Source organism: Manacus vitellinus, unplaced genomic scaffold (assembly GCF_001715985.3).
Source record: "Manacus vitellinus isolate BGI_N305 unplaced genomic scaffold, ASM171598v3 scaffold_60_pilon, whole genome shotgun sequence".
NCBI classification, from domain to species: Eukaryota; Metazoa; Chordata; class Aves; order Passeriformes; family Pipridae; genus Manacus; species Manacus vitellinus.
In genome coordinates this window covers 441395-463950 of record NW_021940687.1, presented here as the reverse complement: position 1 = coordinate 463950, position 22556 = coordinate 441395, and the positions used below count along the sequence as shown (strand labels likewise).

Genomic DNA, 22556 nt, shown 5'->3' with positions numbered 1-22556 from the left:
TTACTTTTTTTTACAGTTACACGCATTAAAAGCATGTAGAGGCCAACATAAATTTATGTTCAGATGTGACTGAACTGTGTAAGACTGAGGACATGTGGTTGCTTTAAAACAATTCAAGCCTGTTACCCCTGTCTCTTTGGGGGTGCCTGGGTGTGCTGTAGTGTGCACACCACTACACAGACACCTGTGCAGGGACACACCCGCCACTAAGACATCACTAAAGCCAAGACTTCTTCACATGCAGCGACACAGAACGGCAGAGCGGCCTGTGTGTTCAAGTGCCCTGCTGAACCAGAGCTTCTGGTGAGGAGAAAACTCAGGGGGCTAACTGAGAATGGACTGGCAAAGGTTACTGTGAGCCTTGCTAGAAGACCCTTCATAGATTCCTTTTATTGTTAATGGAGAAGGGTGCTGGAGTAAAAGCCTCCCTGTCGAGATTCTGACTTACTCTCTCAGAGAGAGTCTGCTTCTCCAACGATTACACAGAGCTTAACCTCAGGAGGTTACACCAGGCACTGCATCTCTCTTATTTTTGAGCATGGCCTTCACTCATGTATCCATATAATTGTAACTACACACAGTGTGAATAGCCAGTGGAATTATTTATGTCAGAGACACAAGTAAAGACTGATTCTGGGCTTGAGCATGGTTATACATGGATATATCTTGTTTGCTTTCCTGGACCAGTATTACCCTTTGTAAACACTCACCAATGTTTCTACTTTAACTTCTTGTGAGCTCTCAGTTGCTGTAAGAGGCAGAGAACCCAGTTTTGGCCTTGCAACACAGCAGGTATGCTCTGCACTTGTTTGTGAGAGCCTCATGCCTGCTGACTACTGGCAACTCTCAAATCTTTGGGGTGGGGGGAAGCACTTACATGAGATCTATGTGACAACAGATTCTCCAAAGGATGACTTCCCTCCACAGTGAACTTGGTGTTCTGCACAGCTCAAAAGCCAGCCTGAGGAAACAGTGAGGAACGTGTGCAATTTTTACATGTGAAGTGGCACTGCCTTATTCACTGCCTCTCACTTCTCACTCTGCTATCAGTGTTCAGGCAACACCAAGGCTACTCCTTTCTGAAAGGAATCGGTGCTCTCCTGGGTGACTGTTCTGCATAATGACAAGTTCATCCCATGACATCTGGGACTGGGAATACTCAGCCCCAAATAGACCCACTCCCACGTAGCTGCACTGAGGCACAGGCTCATTTCAGATGCATGAAAAAGGCAAGTGAAATGAATGTATTATCTCATTTAAAATGCATACAGTCCCAGGAAGCAGGATAGATTGTAGGTGTCACTAAACAGTGCATAGTTAATAAATCATATTTGCAATGCAAGACACTGCAGCTAGCCAAAGCCTGAGGTGGTTAGGGCCTAGAAACTGAGGGCGTGAATGTTTTCAGGACTACAGAGCTCAAATTTATAAGTGGCATTTTCTGTCATGAAATCACAATTAAAGGTGTAAGTCCCATCTGTGCCCAGGAGTCGGATTCGTTTGCAAACGCAGCAGAGCCAAGGCTCACGGACTCTTACAGGCACCTCACTGCTCTTCAAAAGCACAGTAATGAGCAAATGATTCCTCACTGTAATACCCTAGGGCTCTCCCCAGCATCACGTGCACAGTAAATTTTCTCCCAGCCAGTCAGTGTATGCAAATTCTGTGCTCTGTAAAGGAGGTGGCTGATGCTTAACCAGTGTTCTCCATTTATTTATGTTCACCTCACTGGTGGTAATCCCGGCAGGCTGGAGTCACAACAGGAATCTGCTTTGTGCAAGATATGGAGACATACTGTTTGCTTTGGTTGTCATTTCCTTTGAATGTTTTCCTATAGAAAGAAGGAACTTTCAGGTATCCCACTGTCAAGATATTATATAACTGCTCCTGCTTTATACACTAAACATATTTCAGTGTATAAAGGTATAAAGTGCCTATTCTGCATCCAAGATCTATTGTCCTTGAATTCACGCTGGACCTTGAGAACACAATAAACAGGAAGAAATAAGGCATTTAAGACTAGTATACTTATTTTCATAAAGATAAGCAAGCAAACAAACACAAAGCAGAGGGGCACCAGAGAAGAGATGGAATCTCCCTCACTGGAATTATGCAGGACCTGGTTTTACAGGGCCCTGGATAACCTAATCTAAGGCCCTGCTTTAAACAGAAGGTTGAGCCGAATTGTCTCCAGATTGTCCCTTATAACCTCAAATTATTTATTACTCTCTGGTAATTTTTTTACTCTACTAAATGCCGGTAGAAGATGATAGAAGAATCAGAATTAGAACATATGCCTCTAAAAATAGTCTTATTTCTAATGTATTTTGAAAAAATCTTTAATCTCAATTGACTATTACTTATGACAGCCATTATCATTAGTGCTCTGTGGGGCTCTCTGCATTTTGTCATTTAAGCACTACGTAAACCAGCACATACAATGCTGGTTTCGACCTGGACTTCTAGAGAAGGCTGAGGAAGGTCAGAACTCAACTGTGTCTGAGTTTGCATCTCAGACACAAATGCACAGTGTTTCCCTATCATTATCTCTCTCAGTGTTTTACCTCCTGCCTGAGGGACGCCATTGGGTATCACCTCTCAAGTATCATCCTCAAAGGGCACAGTGGGGAGAGTCTGGTTCATACTGTACTTCAGAAAAGCCTTGGTTGTCAGTCTGTGCTGAGCTGACACCACATCACTTGCCATGTCACAGCTGGGGCTGCTTATCATGGCGTTATTCTTGGAGCTGTCCTGTGCAGTTGGACTTCAATGGTCTTTGTAGGTCTCTTCCAACTCAGAATATTCTGTGATTCTGTGACTAGTCTCTGTGTAAGAGCACACACCACTTGGGCAGACAGAGCTTCCATGCCCTTTGAGTTCTGGCAGGGCCAGGAAAACCTGTTACTTCAGGAAGCCCCCACTTTTCCTTTGTGGATGGCAGGACACACCAGTTTCTTGGGAAGCTCAAGTCTTGCTGATCCCACTGTCCTGTAGCTGTGAGAACAGCCATTGAACGAGCATTTCCACAAACACCAAGGGCTCATCTGCCAGACGCTGCGCTGCCTGCTCCAAGCACTGCCCAATGCTCAGGTCTGGGCCATGGCTATTTGCTTTCAGGTGCTGCATATCCATAAGCAACTCCCGCTCCTGTTGGGGACAGTCCATGTAGATCAAGTGTCAGAATGACAGGTTTGCAGGACATCACCATTTGAAAGTGAATTTTAACGTTCCTTAAAGATGAAGGCCCTGTGTGTTTCCCTGACACTCAGTTCATCTTCTTTGGCTTTGATGTGGAGTTTGGTTCCTTACTGCATGCTGGTGCATTCAACCTATTACTGATACAATTTTACTTGATTGTTACCATCCCTAACAATCCAGATAGAACAATGTTTATGGGAAACTATGCCCTATGCCATTCCTATCACCAAAAAAATTCCTTTCCATTCCTTGTTATGTTTTCCTCTTAAGCCCACATACTGCCCCCATACCTGCACCAGACTGAATTGAGTTAGGAGCCAACTGCACAGACTGTCTGCAATACAATGAAATCAGCTATTACACTCAGTTCATGGTGCCTTTAAATAATACAACTAACTTAATTATTGTAAAATCGACTTAAACGAGGCTGATTTTCAGAAACAAAACATTTCAATATGGGTAAGAAAGGCTAGTATAAAGGTAAGGAAATTAAAGACTAGCTATATACTCATAAAAGTAACAGACAGTGGAAAATTAGAGTGCTGTAGGGTTTGTAAAATTCCTAATAAACTTTTCATGTTAGCTGAACTCATGTTCTTTGCAAATCGCCAAGTCTTGATACAAAAGTAAGAAGATAAAAATTAAGAAACAGTTACAAATAAAAGTGATTCTCCCTACTAGATGGTTCTCTTGCAGTTTGTGTCAGCAAGCAGGCAGGTAAGACTCAGTTTTCAGTATCTGATGGGAAGTTCATCATGGGAATTCTGATAAGAGACATGAATGTACAGGATCGAGCTTTTGTAATGGAGAAAACAGGCCATCAGTCACATAGAATTAATGCTACTAACGGAGAAGCGTTTCCTGGAGAAGCGGGAATAGCTGCGCTTTAAAGAAGGGAGAGACGTCTTGGTGTCAGGATGGCAGAAGCCTCCCAGGCCTGCTTGTGGGGCAGGAGGGCACCTTCCTACACTGAGAGAGCCTGGCAAGCCACCCTGCTCAGCCCCCAGAACACTGAGATGCCCCATTCTTTGGGAAACATGCTGAAAGCAAGGCCAAGGAGGTCTGTGGCCATTCCAGAACCATAGCAAGCTTTTGACAGAAGAGCGGTAGCGACAATCAATGATCGCGTTAAAGTGGCATTTGTGTGATTTTACCAATTAGGTTGACACACCTACACCTACACAAATCTTGCTTATTTGATTCCAACTCGGCAGAAGAACTCACAAGGAGATAAGGAAAATAAGAGTCTGATATCCTAGGATCTCTTTGCGGTTTGGTGAACTACTCTCAGCATGGCTCAAGGATGTGTGAGATGTAATACACTTGAACTTTTACAGGTAGTATGTACAACACCAAAACAGTCTTAAGACAGTGTCACAAGCAAAACAGGTCTATTGGAAGACCAAATTTCTTTAAATGGACAAATAATGCTATTTCACAGTAGTGGTTCTGCCTGAAAGAAGAGGATTGTTTCCTTACTCTTTCCTATTCACTAATTACTTGTCAGTGTTTCCCTAAGTAGAAGAGAAAAGCTATTCCTGACATGGCCTGTCTCCAGTATTCAGACTTGCTTTCTAAACTTCACAGTGTAAGCGAATGGACACTGATAGAAGAGCAGTATAGATGAAGTATTTCTCTGCTGCTTGCTCATGGGGCTGTTTTCCCCTTTAGAGACTATACAGTGAAACCAGGAAGTTCAGACAACCTTACCTCACATCTACCATTAGCTCTTTATTTTGCTCTCCCAAAAGTACAAGACTGACCACACAAATACACGGCACCAAACTCACTCAGAGGTTTTAGCTTCTCTGCACACTGCAGTTACACTGAGGAGATACACTCAAAGGCAGCTTGCCTTGGCAGACCAGTATGAACCATAGGAACCATCTCACACTAAGCTGTCACAAAGGAACTGGTAAAGCAGCCCAACCCTGAGGGCTGCAGGTGCTGTCGATGACCTGGCTGCTCTGCTGGGCTGTGCAGTGAGCATGAACAGGAACTGGTGCTGGAACTGGGCAGGTACATCAGGCCTCTAGGTAAGGGAAACCTCTAAGAGGGACACCTGATGTGGAGCTTCTGCAGTCCAGGACCGTTTCATCAACTTGTGCTACAACACGACCCAAATTACTGCTGGAACCAAGTTGTTTGCTTTAGCTGGGAAGTGGCTGAATACCTCAGCAGCATTAATCCACTCATCACCAGCAGTACAGCTCCACTTGAGCTTTAAAGACTAAGTCTGAGATTTAGGTAGCCTTTAGTTTTATTCACTTACATTGTTTTTTCTGTCTCCTCCCTTCAGTAGTGGAATAGAAAGAGAGGAAAATGACCCTTTTCTTGCCTTTGGCCAATGATCAATCGTGTGAAGACCTTTACTCTACCCTAAAGAAAACAATGATCAGCCCCATAAACCTCTGCTTTCCTTTCCTATTTTGCTAAATTTACCACCTCCAAAAATAACCACATTATTGTACCTCAGGAATTAGATCAAAAGTAAATACTATAATCACACTTCTAATGATAATTACTTAAGCAACATACATGACTTGCAATTACTAGAGTGATCACAAAAAGTTCACGGGTTAAAAGAAGAAAAGATATATTTACATAAAAGAGAATTTATAATTTCAGTTTGACAACCTTAATTTAAAGATGACTGCTTTCTGTCTGTAAAAAACTCAACTACCATCCAAACAGATAGGCTAATGAAGGGCCATTGCTCATCAAGAACAGTAACAATTTCTAAAAGTTGCTGGAAAATAAGACAGCACACATTTTGGTTAGCACTCTACACCACAATGAGAGCAGTTATCAGTGATGCATTGCTCCTGAGGTGGAGAGAAACCACAGTATTTCCATTAGTGGTAGCAAAGTTTCCCTTTTGCTGCCTCCATGCCCTGGGTAGCAATCCCACACTCCCAGGCCTGACCAGCTCTCCACAGATATCCCCAAGTACCTCATGCTCCCGCCTCGGGTGCTCACACCAACCCTTGTATTCCCCTCCCACCTTCCACTGGTCAGATCAAAGCAGATCCCTCCACAGCCTGACTCTCCCCTCACCTGCAGCCATTTATTACACCAGAGGATCCAAAACACTTTTCAGCTCAGCTGTGAGTGTCAGCTCAGGTTTTACTCATCAGCTGCAACCAGAACTGGGCACTCAAGCCAAAGGCCAGACGCCACACTGATTTTTTTTTTTTTTTAAAGTAAGGCTCTTCTTTTCAAACTATGTTTTCCTGTGTGTGAAATCCTTTGGCTCAGTTCTGGATTGAAACAGTAGCTCCCCCCTGACCCGCCCGACTTGGCATAAGTCACTATTGTGACTCAATATGTGATTTCCATTTATTAAGACTACTTTTTGAGCAAAACAAAACACATACGATGTCCCATCTGGGCAAATAATTTTTGAGAAGGCTTGCAAGACAAATAGCACAGCATACTCTGAGCCACAACACGTGAATAATAAAAGATGATTTTAGCATTATATATTTGCTAGCATATAATAAGATATGCTGGATTTACACTGAGATTTAGATTTGTCTTATTTTAAAATGCTAAATTTTACTTTAGTGGAGCCAGTATTTCACATGATTACTGGTTCTATTGAAATTGTGATGCTGGTTTTAGTGCTAAAAGGTAATTTATCAATTCTAATTAAAATTATTTAATTCTATCTAAACTCACCATATTTAACAAAACCAAACAAACAACCCGCAGACCTCAGGGTAGCCAAGTACACTGATTTCAGGCAGGGATGATATATACCTTAATTAGCAGTACATTACAACATTAACATATGCTCTCCATAAAACAATGTTCCAGAGATGATGTTTCAGTGGGGCTGGACTAGAAAGAGCTTTCCTATTCTGATTCATAGACCAACTTCCATGTTTGACAGGGGTTTTAATGCCACAGCTGAACCAAGGCTAGAGCTTCCAAACTCCTTTTTTAAACATAAGGGCATTTGATAGAAGAAATCCACTGCACACAGCCCAGTGAGTGGAGCTGACCAGCCCTGAGCGAGGAGATCCACATGTCCAGATGAACAGCCCAGCGACCGAATTACTGCTCTGCTTTTCCATCCTCCACTCAAGGTGTTCAGACAGAGGGAACCTGAGGGAGTTCTTCCTTTATGGCCACTCCCATGTATTTCCCAACAGGAGCCCAGCTGAGCTGTCCACAGCCCTAAGCCTGTCCCTGCTCCTTCCCCTGCAAGCTCCTTACTCCAGCAGCCCCACCTGGGATTGCTAAATCAGAAGCAGGGAAGGGGCACAAACTACTGGTCCCAAACCAATAGCAGTTTGCAGAAACCTAAGACCAGAATAGGATTTTGACCAACTTCAGATACCCCAACCTGCTATTTGATTTATTTCTTGTGAATTCTCCTCCTAATGGAAGCTGTGACAGATAAATGCTCCTAAGCAATCAGCAGCTACAGCCTGTTTAACTGCCTGAGAGCTACAGCCTGTATTGAGAGAAGCATTTCCCAGTGATTTAGATTTTTTCTCAGTAACAAAAGAATCTCCTAATACAGAGTAGATGCATTTTGTCAACTTTAATTGACAAGTCAATATGAAAATATGCTACAAAAGCAAATGCAATGGACCCAAAGATGACAAGAGAGCTACACTGCTACTAGATCTTTGGTTCTTCTTCCCAGGCTGGCAGCATTTATTTATCTTTTCTTGCTTTGATCACAGATATGAGGAAATCTGATGTCTCCAAAACTTTTATACAACGTGCATTACATGTATGTGTGTGTTTATATATATATATTTCCTAAGCAATAGAAAACCGTACAGGAGGCCACACAGAGTAAGATTATGCTTAGTCTTTTGAGTAAATTGGATTGTTTCAAGTAATGGGATAAATTGTTTCATTGCATATGGATTATGAAAAAGATCATAACTTATATCGGAGCTGAGTACCTGTATATGGAAGCAAAGACATGTCTGACTTAGCAGGGGAGAAGAAAAATAGCCCATGAGTCTAATAAGGACAAACATTTTGGAAAATAAAACAGGATGAGAAACAAACTCTGTAACTGATGAAGTAATCTGAAATGACAGTTTATGTGACTATAGGGGTGAACAATCTTTATACAGCAGAGCAGGAAATAAAAAAAAAAAAACCAAACAACAACAAAAAGTTCATTTGTTCTTTCCCGACATTATAAGAATTTAAATGTAATTGTTTCAGGTTTCATTAATTCTATCTTTATTTTCCTGATGTATATGCGTTTCTTACTGCTATTCATTAATCAGCCTACAACCATGGTGTTAATTCAATTATTACTGCTGTTTGCATTGGGAGTTGAAGGTGGTGAGGGCTGTTACTGCCTTCATAGTGATGCGAATTCAAAAAGGACCATCACAGTTGCAGAAGTGTTTGCTTCAATGAAAATCTGCCTTGCACTTGAGCTGCAGACAAGCTGAGGCAAGATTAATCTTTAAGGCTTCTCTGATCCAGACTATTCAAAACCTGCACTGAAGAACTAACAGTCTCTGTGGTGTTAGGGCTCACCTTCACCAGCTGAGCAGTGATGTGGGTCCTACATCCCTTGTGAAAGGTAAAACCAGTGTCGGGGTCAGCAGGACAGCACCTTCAGCAGGGTATGTTGGTGTGCCCTGGGCTGTGCAGGGGACACAGCCCTTCCCCTTCTGGAGGCCTGTACACAGTTTGCCTGCAGTGAATCCAGAGAGCCCTGGAAGTGTCCTACCTGTGCACAGACTGTCAGCACCCGGCACACACTGCACAGCCAGGACTGGGCTTTGATCCCTTCCCTGAGCCATCTTCTATTAACCTGTGCATCAACATTACACTAATGCCTTAAATTACACACAGGCTGTGTGGTTAGCCACTGAAGAGAGAATGAGTATCTTTAGGACTTTCTGATTCTTGCTTCACATTTCCAGAAGCGATATGGAACACCTTAAATCCCGAAGAAATGTCCAGTCTCTACGTGCTTTGGATAGAAAAAAGGGACCTGTTTTTGAAATCCAGACATATGGCTGTGCCAGGAAAGGTGCTCTGTTTTGTAAGAGTGACAAGTGGGGGTAAGCAATGTTACTTCTAACCCTTTTGGGGCTGCTTAAATCCCAGGGACTAGAAGTAATGTAGCAACAGTCTCAGATGACTGCCTTTCCTTCCATGTTTTCATTGGATGAAATGAAGAACAGAAAATTTTGAATGTTTGTCCAAGTCAGCTGTGACTTTGGATGAAAATCAAACCAACTTGTCTCCACTTAAATCTCAAATAAAAACTCTATAATCTAATAAATTTTTTAGATGTGTAAAAAACCCACACTTTTAAATTAAGTAGTACTTAAATTATTTATTTTATTATTCTCTATTGTCTAATTCAACTAAATTCACATTTGAGATTAAATTATAGCTGGCTCATATTACTGGTATGAAACATCTCAGTGCTGTTGCTTTGAACCTGCGGTACACATCCTCTGTGTACAAATCTGCAAGGAATTAAGTTACATGCATTTCTCAGTTCAGTTGGCAGATCCATGAGACTTTGGTGGGGAAAAAAAATAAAATATGTGAATCCAGATTCAGCAAGATTTGCTTTGATATTACTCTCATTTTATGGACTAGGCTAACTGCACTGTTTTCTTGAACTACAGCCATGCCCCTAAGCATTCATCTCTGACAACAGCAAAACACACTGATTCACAAAATCTGTCTAGATTAGATTTAGGTTGACAAAAGACAAATACGTTGAACTTGTATAATACTTATTATATTATAATCCTTTGAGCAGATTGATGCATCCCTGCTAATAAAGTAACAGTCACCGCTTTTCCACTTTTCCCAGCATTCTCATTTCTTTTCAGTGTAATTGATCCTTTAGGATTTTTAAGCCTGGCCTCAGAACCACTTGTGTTTGAACTCTGGAGAGCATTATGCTGAAGAAAACCATAAAAACATATTTAAATGCGATTATGTGACAAGAAGCAGTACTCAAAAAAGGTGCAACGGGGGATTATGTGTTTATTATCAGCTGCAGTTCACATCTGCCCTATTCACAGAAAAGAGAGAGCAGAAGATGTTATTTCTAACTGCTACTTTTCCAAAATCAACCTGAGACTTCACTTGATCTGTTTTTGCATTACTGAAAGTTACTGTAAATTGCAGCTTGGTAATTCTAGTGATATGTGGATCAGCAGCTTTAATAAACCCTTCAACTACCTTATCTGCCAGGGATGCAAATCACAGTAATTGTTGAACAATATTTCCTAAATTTCACTTTACTTTTGACTTTGCCAAGTGGTTATAAAATAGCCTGCTATTTGAATAATCATTTTTTTAAAAAAGACAACAACTATGTGGTGAGGATTTAAGCCCCAGATGAAAAAAAGAGGAGCTGCTATAATCTCCAATAAACTGGCACGTCAGCCTAAGTGACACGCAGAAATGGAAGAGGCCTTGCATACAGATTAACTGTAATGTGTTGGAGCGGGGATGCACCAACTAGAACAGTAACACAAGAGTGTTGTCCATGTCCATGGGATTTAGGGTGATTGAAGTTATCGGCCTTTTACATTGGTGGGCAAGTCATAATACAGAACTAACAAAGAAAGGGTTGCTGTACACCAAAGACTGTCAGGTTTGGATTTCAGTGAGTGAATACTTTGCTCCTTCTGCATGGCCAGTGACAAGCCAGCCCTGCTCACAGTGGCCAGAGTCCCCTGTTATCTCCAGCCCCTCCGGCCCTGCTGCTCTGCACCACTGTGTCCGCAACCAGCACTGCCGGCACGGGGGAAGGAGGCTGCATCTCTGGCTGTGAGGGATAGGGAAGAGCTGGGGTACAGCAGTGGAAGAAGAAGGTGGAAGAGGATCTATCAAAGACAGTAACAATTAGATTTGCTCCAGAAATTGTTAAGAATGGCTGCGCTATCATCTTTAAAAAAAATGAATCCTGCGGGTTTGAACGTTGACAGCATTCCACAGCCTCAACAATCTGATCTAGCAGCAGGTTGTTCCCATTTTCAAAAACATGTACCTTTGCAAAACACATATCGAGAGAGAGAGAGAGAGAGAGAGAGAGAGAGAGAGAGATTGAAAGCCAACAGGTCCAGGCTCCCTGAGGGATAGATGCAGCACGACGGGAGCTCATTTTGTTGAGACAGAAATGTTAATCCTTTAAAAATCTCAGCACACCTTTCTCTTATCCAAGAACATGCTTTCTTCTGGGGAGTTTAGAAATAATACTTAAGAGATAGAAGACTACTGGGGCCTAGACACACCAAATCACCTATGATGTGCATTGCTTTGTTTCTTGTTCTCCAGGCTTCCCACCTCTCTGGGATTGGTTCTGTGTATACAGCGTGCAAGTACTGCTTAAAATGGTGTCGCAATTGTGAAGCACTTGAGAAGATACAAAGATAACATTTTATCATTGCTCAAATTCCACCTTGCACATTGCCTCAAAAAAAATACTTTGATGAAAAAAATCAATTTGCCCATAAAATAAGTAATGGGATTCTGTATAACTCTACAGACTACACACACTATCGATGACACTTTAAACTCCTGATTTAATCAGCTTTTCAGTGTCAGTTTTTATTTGTATAATAATATCACAACTGAAATGAAAATTCAAGAAGCAGAAAACAGCTACACATGTTTGATGTCACATGTGAAAGTCTTAGATATTTAGCCACTTCTTTGATGCTTTGATCTCTAAAGAAATCTTACTAAAATTACGATCAAAGGAATTTATATTATTGCAAGTACTTAAGAACGAAGCATCTTAGGGCACTAATCAGTATTCTGTTTAATCCATCACCCTTGGAATCCATTATTGCTAAGCACCTCAATCTGATGGGAGTTATATTTACTTAAGGATGATATTCTCCTGAAACAGAGTTAGAAGTACCAGGAAGCAACACTTCCAACTTACAAAAAGAGCCAAGAAATGGATTTTATTCTTCTGGTTAAAAAGTGCTCTTTGAAGCCGTTTTTTAAATGTACATAACTTAGGAAAATTGGTATGCAGATCATTATGAGACTATGCAGAGTTTTATTTTTCTACAGCAAAGAAACAGAATTTCCAATACACGGCTACTTTTAATTTAATCTATTTCTAACTATTTCCTACTGTCAGTGTTTATAGAAGACTATTACACAGATGGATATATCTAATATTTATAAAGTAAATTAACACTCTACTTTATAACATGCAAAAGCAGATAAATAATGAATTATCCCTTTCATCAATCTGACCACATAATGCCTATTTCACTGTAATATTAAGTACCACACCAGACTGGTAGTTGTAATCCCCCATGGTGAGTTAAATCAGTTTAATACAAAGAATTCCTAAACTGCAGCCTACAGAACAGGAAAAGAACATGAGAGCCAAGTAAGATATAAAAAACCCATTAATTACTGGTTAGATTATGGATTTACTGATGATTTACTGATGAGAAGTAAAGGAGAGTTGTACTTTTGCAGGAGCAAGTAAGAGATGAAACCATGACTCGCAGTCACAGCCACAGTCTTCATAACCTCCCACATCCTGACTAAGCAACTTCTCCTCCTGTTTCACCTGCACAGATTATTTTTCTTCCTGCACACCCCACTCACAAAGGTGGACTTTGATTTTGCAGTGGTTTCCTACTATTTATATCCCCATGCTCCATCACTCTTTAATGGTGAAAGATTACGAGCAGACTAATGTGCAAACACCTCTGCCTGAGAATGCACTGCTGTAAGCATTATTCCAAGCTGACAAGAAAACATGCCCGCTCTAAATGAAAATCAATCTCTGTTAAATCTGTTAGCTCCAGCTCATTTGGGCTGGCACTGCTGTAAGAGCTCACAAAGAGGTGTGCTGAGGCGGGAGTATCACACATTCAGCTTTGAAAGATGGCGGATGCACCAGGAATGCAAGTGCATCTGAGAGATTCAAAGAGATGACAGAGGCAGATGTGGGTTAATCACGTTTCTGACAAACCCGCTGGTAGGTTATCTTTCCTTTGGGCTGAGGGAAAGGCCTGTCAAAGAAATGCTTTCAAAGGCACAAGGTTAATTCATGCTGGAGCACCTTCTGTCCTGACTTCAGCATTCTGTACAGTCGGCTGTCACACCCTTATAGATTCATTTTGGTTTTGTTCTCTTTTCATCTACACCACTGGAAAGCAGGAAGCTGCACAAACAAGGAGATGGTCCTCCAACTCAGGAATATCACACGACTCCTAAAGGCACCCACATGACCTGTCCGTAGTCACAATTCATGTGAACCATGGGGCACGGGAGTTCCTCTGTGCCCCTGCCACTGTGGACTCCAGGATTAATTCCAGGTAATCAATACCTACAGAGCAACTCCCAGAGAAATAATTCTGCCTCATCAGAGTTCATAACCCAGGTGGCACAACAGAATATTCTGCTGCCTTTAGTACAAGCCCACTCCATGGCTACTTCAGATCTCGGATCCTGGGAAACGTAAATGATGAGCTGTACCATGTAGTAATTTTACCTGCAGTTGTGTGATAAAATGCTTTTATCTTGGAAAATTACTTACTTGATTAAAGTGCTGAAGTTTGTCAATTAAATTACTGATGAGTGGGTCCAATCCTCTGACTTTCAGTTCTGGATTATTAATTTGTGCCTTCAGTCCATTGGAAACAACTCTACTGGTATAACTGTAAAACAGAAAAAAAATAAAACATCGGTAACTGGAACCATGTCCATTGGAATCAAAAATCTTATTAAACAGGGTTTGCAAAAAACAAATATCTTATAAATGGGAATAAAAATTTGTAATAAAATATTTATATTTTTAAATATTCCAGCCAGAATAAGTCATAGTTTCTTGCAGTATCATTCATCACTTCAAACAATTCAAGTCATGAACCAACAGAAATTTCATAAGCCACACAGAGGTTCATTTCATTTCATTCATAACCAACATTCTCAAGTTCTTCCATGCAACTGATATTTTCCAAAAATTCTTTCATTATTGCAGAAACTTGGAGAATTTTGGTCAGAAATTCAACATCTTGAGAAGAAGGAAAAACCTAGCGAAACAGCAGTCTCACTTCAAAAACATTCATACTCAAAGTGTGAGATTGGACTCCTCTTGCCGGGCCAGTCGTTTATCACCAGACTGTCTGGAGATACTGCAAAGCAGCACCTGCTGCTCTACCAGAGCTTCTCCCTGTGCCTTGTCTGCATCAGAACTCAATAGCCCCCACACACAGGAATTGTCTTTAACCAAGTCCTGCTTTACCTGAGGAATAGCAGCTGTTGTCTAACATGTTGTCACCCACAACTGTTGACTGAACAGTTTCTGACAGTCTTTTCTGGAACACACCACAGGGTATTCTCAAACCTAATTGGGATAGGGCTCCACCCATGTACTCTCATGGGGAAAATTCCAGGGCTGTGCACATTTGGTCTCTACTTCTCTACATGCCTGTAAACAGTCTTTGAGACTTTATAAATCAGATTTCAGTTGAGGAGGTAAATTCATCAGCACATGTTTGCTGAATCCAGTGCTTCCTGGAAGTATCCAAATTCCTGCATGTCAGCTTCAGCGTTTATCTGTTTGTGTATGACTTGGGTTTGACCCCCCCTCACAAGACTGCAAGTCCCAGAGAGCTACAGCGCAACCTTCTTCCGGCAAGTCATGCTTTGAAGGGTTGTATGAACCACTGAGTTCGGCACCTATTTGTCACAAAGTGGATCAGGGATGTCTGCATGACCAGTTAAGGATCAGAAAGTGACTGTTCCCAAACCAAACTCTCCCAGACTCACACACTCGCATGGGAGGATCCCAAGTTGGCATCTCTATAAGTGAGGTAGTAATTGGCTCTGCTCCTTTGGACTGAAACATCGAGAGAAACATCATGCTACATATTTCTCTTTGATCAGACCTACACACTTCGATATCCCAGATATTCTCCTATCAGTGAAACCTTCACTGTAAACCAATAGGTGCTGAAGCTGAGGACAGCACTTCAAAATGGAAAAAAATGCCCAAATTCTATTAGAGAAAGACAATAGAAAGAGTTGGGGGGGACCTAGCTCTCTGGATATATTTGTCCTATCTTAATTTCATTTAAGATGAACAACAAATCTATGCAAACTGCTGGGAAAGCACACTGTAGTACCCTGCTGTTAAAGGTGTGACTTAGGAAGAGAAAGGACTAAGAATGGTCCACTTTCTTCAACAAATGTCACTTCTCAGGGGAAAAAAAAAAAAAAAAGAAAAAATTGTTTAGAACAAAGAATTGACAAAAAAATCATGTTTTGCCCTAATAGCCAGATAGTTTTTAAAGGACAAACATTCAGGAAAACTTTTTTCAGTGAGTTTGTATTTTTTTGTCCACTGAGTCTTTTAAGGCAATGTTCTAATTTTTCTTGCTGTGTAACTGATCTGGAAGTATAAACTTTCATGATGCAATGGCATGTCCAAAATAATGGCTGAGTTCAGATCTTAAAAGCAGACTCAGAGAGCTGGACTGATGTCCCCAGGAAGAACCCAGCTAAAGTATTATTTTCAAGACAAGAGTGGTATGGATCACATCAATCCACCTCAATTCATTTGGACGATATAACAACACTGCTGTTGTTATATTTAGCTTTAGCTTTATTCACAGGGACCCAAAATGGGGAAAGTCCATCTCAACCAACTCATACATATTGCTGTTGCTAAATACACACTTTTACACATATCATTATCAGGAAAATAGGACCATTTGGTATGAATGAGTTTACAGTCCATGGAGGCACAGGGGACACTAGAATCCCTGAAGTTTCACGTGTTTAAGGACTCACTCCTTGAAGCTCTAGAGATATGCATACATTATGCACAGATATTTCTGTTGCCTGGACTGCTTGCAGTTTGATTCATAACATGGATTACTTATATTTCATAAGTCAGAGTCCGCATGCATGAGCTGTGTGAATTCTGCATCAGTTCCTTTATCTCCTTGGTCTAGTATGGCTGCACTGTGGCAGTCACCAATGACTACAACTAACTGCTAAGGTCAGGTTCCAGCAAGCCAGAACTGGCCCAGCTCTAGTCTAGAACATGACCTGCACAACTGGAAATTCTCACAAAGCCAACTGGAGAGCTGTGGGGAAATAGATGTGAGCTGCCCAATGAGTAGGGTAAACAGCTGATGGAAAGAGAGGCAAAAGACTTATATGCAGAAACCAACAAAACCAGCTCTTGGGTTTTCCCGTGACCACCTGTAACAAGCTGTGCTTGTCCTGTGTGTTCTCACCGAGAGATCAGTGCTAGACCAAACTCAAGCCTGGAAAGACTCAGATGGGGAGTTCACTGAAGATGGGTTACACCTCTCGAGGAGGAGACAGAACAGATAACTGCAGGACAACTGCACTGCCAGAGAGAAGGGAGCAATTCCCCCAGTCCATCCCAGTCAAGAACCAAAGACTGCACCACAAACAAACATTATGTCCCTCTGACCCAAATCCCACCCTGTAAATTGAAAATCCTTCTAGTAGCTCTGTATCACGCTAAAATGCTTTGAAATAAACACTATACATTTCCTGAAAGATAATCTGATTACTTTACTTCTTTGCACTATCTAAACCATTTTTCTTGTTGACATCAGATCCTGAATTACTGGAAATGTACATTAGGTAAGATCAGAAATTGGCTTGCTTTATTTAATAACCTGCAATTTAACTGAAATATTGTAGTATAGAATTGTTAACTCTGGTTAAAGCTCTAGTACTTTATTCAAACTAAACCCAGAAATGTCAGCAGGAATGGCCTGGAAAGTTGTATTAAAATATTGTCACTGGAGCAATCCTGAAAGTAACTGTTACACTGGTTCCCAAAGAACAGCATGTGCAGACAGAATTTTCATCCAGACCTCAAGCCTCAGGCCAATGTTATTCCACTGACTGATTGGGCTAAGCTACGATACCTTAAAAAGCAAAAAGTAAATTATAAAAAAACAAACCAACCTCCCAAACCCAATTTTTCAGTATTTCAGAAGAACAGTATCAATTATTCTAGATCTCAGCTAGCAGAGCTTCTCAGAGGTTTTAAAGGTAAAAAGTGAAATGCTGTTTTCACATAGCATTGCATTTCAACTGAAGGCACACATTTTCATATTCTATATAAATAAAGATATATTATTTGAATCTAAACACCCATTTTGAAATAAAGCCTGATGATCTTCTTTTGTGTTCTGAAATGTGTTCCTTTTAATTCCTAATATGAAAACATATCAAGGTACAGGTTTCCCTCAAAGACAAATAGGGCTTTCTAGATAGTTCAATAATTTAAAAACAAACAATATACAAAATAGAAATAACTTGGAATTCCAGGCAAACCACTGCAGGAGCTGCATTAGGCATAGATGTAACCAGCGGCGATACCTAGTCACAAAAGCCCAAGGGACAGGGTGCTGTTTTCACACCACTTCCTTCTCTGTTCCCTCTTCCCTGCAGGAGATCGTATCAGTCAGGATACTGCAGGCAGCTTTTCCAAGTATTATCCATCAACTTCCAGCTGGGAGACTATTTCCACTGTTCCATATTCCTCAGAGCGCTGTTACCCTGAGCTGTGTCCCTGTGTCTAATGGCCTGCCCCTTTCCTGAATAAGTCAGCTCCAGCACACCCACTCACCAGGGGGATTATGGACCTCACCACATTCCAAATGCTTGGCCACGTGCACTGAGCATTTCAGAATTAACTGCATTGGAAATTCAGGATTCCCGGAACCCAAACTCCATCTGAATTGCAGTTCTCTAAATTTTAGTTTTCTTTTCTCCACTTGAATATTTGGCCCAACACAATTGCACAAGAGGCATCAAAATTCTTATTTAACTGGAATAAACAGGACAAACATCACATGGCAAGTCAGAAAATCTGAGCCTCATATTTACTTCAGCAGAATCCAGGAACTGCCGTAAACATCTCCATGGGACAGAAACTGCTTTTGATGAAATATTCTGTCATACAACCTTGAGAGTTGCCACACATGGAGAATAAGAATAAAATGCACTGGTTACAAAACTAAATATATATTTGCTGAAACGTTTCTAATTTGTTGACCACATGTACTGGTTTAAAAGTTAACCAGCAGGGGGATGAACTCAACTCAAAGGAGAGATTATAAGTCAGAATAACAATTTATTAAAATAATACAGTAAGTACAATAATACAAACAAACAATTGGTCTCAACCCACAAAAAACCCAAATGTATAACCCAGTGCCCTGGGGCATGAACAAAGTGGTGTTCCTTGGGCCCTGTTTGAGTCCAAAGTAAAGGGAGAGGGGAAGAACCTGCTGGTGGGAGAGCTGCTGCAGTCTGGCCAGAACTGGTGATCGCAGTCCAGTGGTGGTCTAAGTCTGGTTGAGAGCGATGAGCTGCAGCCGTCCTCTGGATCCCACGAGTGGGTTGAAAAATGTTCCAAAACTCCAAGATTATATATCCTCCAGTTCAGGCAGGAATGTTCAGTGCTCCCCTTAGGGCGGGGAGTTCCACAGAGGGTGTGAGGACAGAAACATCTTCCTATCTCACAGGCCTCTTAACACCTAGTTTATAGCCTGAGGAGTCAGGCTCTATGGGCAGAGGGTGCGAATAGTCTATTGACAACAATAGTCTAGTCTAGTTTCTGGGAAATGACATGGAAGGCTATAGAATACAGTTTTGGGTTACACCCACCATGATGAACTGATCTCAGCTGTCCTAACTAGGACACCACACTTTTAGGAAAATATAATTACACTCTACACATCATCAAGGCAACAATTTTGAAGCAGAAATAATTTCTGTTATGCACTTTTTCATCTTTTTTGATGGTATTGATTGAATAATTCCACTGTGATCAACAGGGGTTAAAACAGCAACACCTTTCTGAAACATACTGGCAAGTTGAAAAGTCTTTATGACTGAGACTCTAAAAGTCACAAATCACCATTTATCTCTTTGGTGTTATAAAAACATGACTGTCCTGTATTTTCTGTACAAATGCATAAACTGTTCCGTAAGAAAAACAACCCATCTCCCCCCAACAGAAGAACACACGAAAAAATTGCAGACTGGACCACCTAAAAGAAAATATACGCTTTCTCACCCTTCCAAAAATCAGCAGTTGTCCCCCAGCCTGCTAAAGCCAGAGAAGTCTAGAGTAAGCCACTGTTTTTATAGCAAAATCATGAAAGTGTTGCAATGAAACAAGACTTTACAGCAATCAACTGACATCCAGCTCTGCTTCTTTCATCTTAGTGCATAACTTAAACAGGAAACTACCCCAGAGATACACGTTGCCTGTAAACCCACCTGGAATGAGATGGCACTGTGCAAATAATAACTGCAGAGAACTACAATGAGGACTTTTCAGTCCCCTATGTTTGACAGTAAGGCACTGGCCATAGGCTCCCATTTGCTAAGGGAATTCTGCAATAACCTGGTTATTTCAGCAATATCCTCAGCACCCTGTCAGGGCAGACACCACCCACCACCACTTAATGACTCAGATGTTAAAAGGTGAGAGGGGAGAGGGAAGAGCTTTGAATGTGCCATTTAGGAAGAAGCAATGAGAAATACGGATAAGCTACTTAACTGGTCTTGAGATCCACTGAACAACTAATTCAGTTAAGTTAGGCATGGTTCACCAGATAGTGTGTTTTGTCTTATATTTATTCATAATTTGACCCTTAGGCTGGAATAGTTTGCCTGAAATTCAATTATGTGAATCCACTGCTAATCTACAGCAGCCTGTGGTGTCTCCAAATTAATAATTTTTGGACACTTCCCTTGTGGTTTTTAGATGCAGTCCTTTGGAGCATGTGACCCTCTGACCTACAGGGTCAGGATTTTCAAGGAAAACAGAAGTGTGCACCAACTATTAAGAGAAGTGACAGATTTTGACATAATTCATTAGGATTACTGGCTTTGATCTGATTAACCCCTCTGCCCACTTCTTCACAGAACAGAAAGAACAAGCAGAACACATGGCAGCTGCATATCCCTTCCCTGGTCATCACAGTTGCTTGTCACTAACTTCAAGGAAGAAAATGCCATTTTCCTGAAGTGTTGTTGATGCTTAAACATGACTCTCCATGAAGAAGAGCCAGCCAGCACAGGATTGCCTTTAGACTCAGCTGTCCCTGAGCTGCTCCACATGATGACAGTGGCGGTGGGGGACTCCCTCCACCTCCTCCCGACCCCTGTCATTAGAACTGACCAACAGACAGGTTGTGCTTCATCTCTGAGCGACTCCCACAACAGCCCTGCTCACAGAAATCGTAGAATCACAGAATCACCTGGGTTGGAAGGGACCTCCGAGATCATCAAGTCCAACCTTGATACAACCCCGCTGTGGTTCCCAGCCCATGGTACTGATGCCACATCCAGTCTTATCTTAAAAACCTTCAAGGACAGAGAATCCACCACTTCCCTGGGCAGCCCATTCCAATGGCTGATTACCCTCTCTGGAAAGAATTTCTTCTTAATATCTAACCTACACCTCCCCTGGCACAGCTTAAGACCCAGCCCTCTTGTCTTGCTGAGAGTTGCCTGGGAAAAGAGACCAACTCCCACATGGCTACAACCTCCTGTCAGGGAGTTGTAGAGAGTGAGGAGGTCTCCCCTGAGCCTCCTCTTTTCCAGGCTGAGCCCCCCCAGCTCCCTCAGCCTCTCCTCACAGCACTTGTGCTCCAGTCCCTTCCCCAGCCTCGTTGCTCTTCTCTGGACCTGCTCCAGCCCCTCCATGTCCTTCCTGAGCTGAGAGCCCAGAACTGGACACAGCACTCCAGGGGTGGCCTCACCAGCACCGAGTGCAGGGGAAGAATCACTTCCCTGGTCCTGCTGCCACACTGTTCTTGATACAGGCCAGGACGCCATTGGCCTTCTTGGCCACCTGGGCACACTCTGGCTCATGTTCAGCTTCCTGTCAATCCAAAAAATGTCTTGCATCACACATTTTGTCATTTCTGTACCAGCCTGGCAAACCTGTGTTACAGTCATTGAGCATCACAAGGCTGAGAGGTCGCCAAGAAAGGAACGATCAATCCATGACCAGTACCACTCTCTAGGAACTAAATGCACCTTCACTAAAATGTCACAATAAACACTTTATTTAAAAAAAAAGAAAAGAATAAAGGAACTGCACCTTGATAAATTTACTGTCAGATAATCAGCAGCCATGAAAGAAAAAACTGCCGCGGTTTGCAGATTTTGCTTTTGTCTTATAATTCAGCTTCTTTTCATCTACCCAACTTAAAGAATCAGTGTGTGAGTGCTTCATAGAATGAAATCATGGAGGATTTCATGACTGTAGCATTTATTTAGTAGCCTGATCCATTAGGTCACTTTGCTATTTGCTCCACTCACTCGAATGGGTCTATTCCTTGTTTATAGGAAAGGTTTCAGTCAGGCCTCTACTCATGGCAGAACTGCAGTAAGAACATCTGAGACAGGTGAACTAACAAGTAATACCCTCAACAGACACTGGGCAAGGGCACGTGTCAGGAAATCCTGAAGGCTGCAGATGTTTCCAAGCCCTTGCATGCAGGGCTGCAGCCTTTGGTGTGACTGGTGAGAGTCACATAACTTCTTGGGAAACCTGAAAAACAGTGCAGCATTTTGTATTTTTAAGGAAAGAATCATGTCTTATATGCCAGTTTACAGCAGGACCAATTCTACTGGAGTAGGTGGAGTCACACCAGGGTAAAATCTGGATACTTCTTTACGCACAAAGAAAAACAATTCCATGAATTCTAAATTATCAGCTGAGCACAACTGCTGCAATATTCTCCAAGAGAAAGATTTATCTTTTTTAAACCACCTATGTAAAGAGTCCCTTTTGAAATGATTAAATAAGTGCCAACGGACTACAAGAAAGCTCAAGTCTGGCACGTAAAGAGTTTAGATGCTCTGAAGATTTTGTGAAGCAGAACTGACACTATGTGAATTCTGTCTCAGTCAGAACTATTCTAATGGGCTTCCGTGGAAGTTTCACAAATAATCTTGTTTATTAGCAATTATGGAAAACGATGAGGCAAATACAGTGTGCTAATGTGATACTTAGAAAAGGAAAATCATAAAGCCAGACAGCATTTATAATGGTCTTTCTCCACTTCTACAGGGCTAAAAAAGACCCCCTGCAATCTAAATTATAAAGACAATTTTAAGACTGCAGGTATAAAACCAAGTTACCAGAAGGTTTCAAGTGACTGGATGATGACACCCCATGAGCATCCTGAAAATCAAAGTGAAAAGCAACTCGGTGAAGGAATGAGCACGTAAGAGATATCAGCATCAAAAAAGATGAGTTCATCAGTTTGTCCAAAATCATGCTGAAAAGGTACTGACCAGAGCTTCACGGGATACTGCAAAATGCTTGAAAAGTGTTG

General features: G+C 41.6%; 1 protein-coding gene across 1 annotated transcript in view; it reads right to left on the bottom strand.

Annotated features, from left to right (window-relative positions):
* The window catches only part of LOC103763444 (glypican-5), a 360042-nt gene that overhangs the window by 142429 nt on the left and 195057 nt on the right, over positions 1-22556 (bottom strand). The window contains 1 exon segment of the mRNA XM_018083108.2: positions 13733-13853. Within this exon segment, the coding sequence (XP_017938597.2) occupies positions 13733-13853 (121 nt within the window).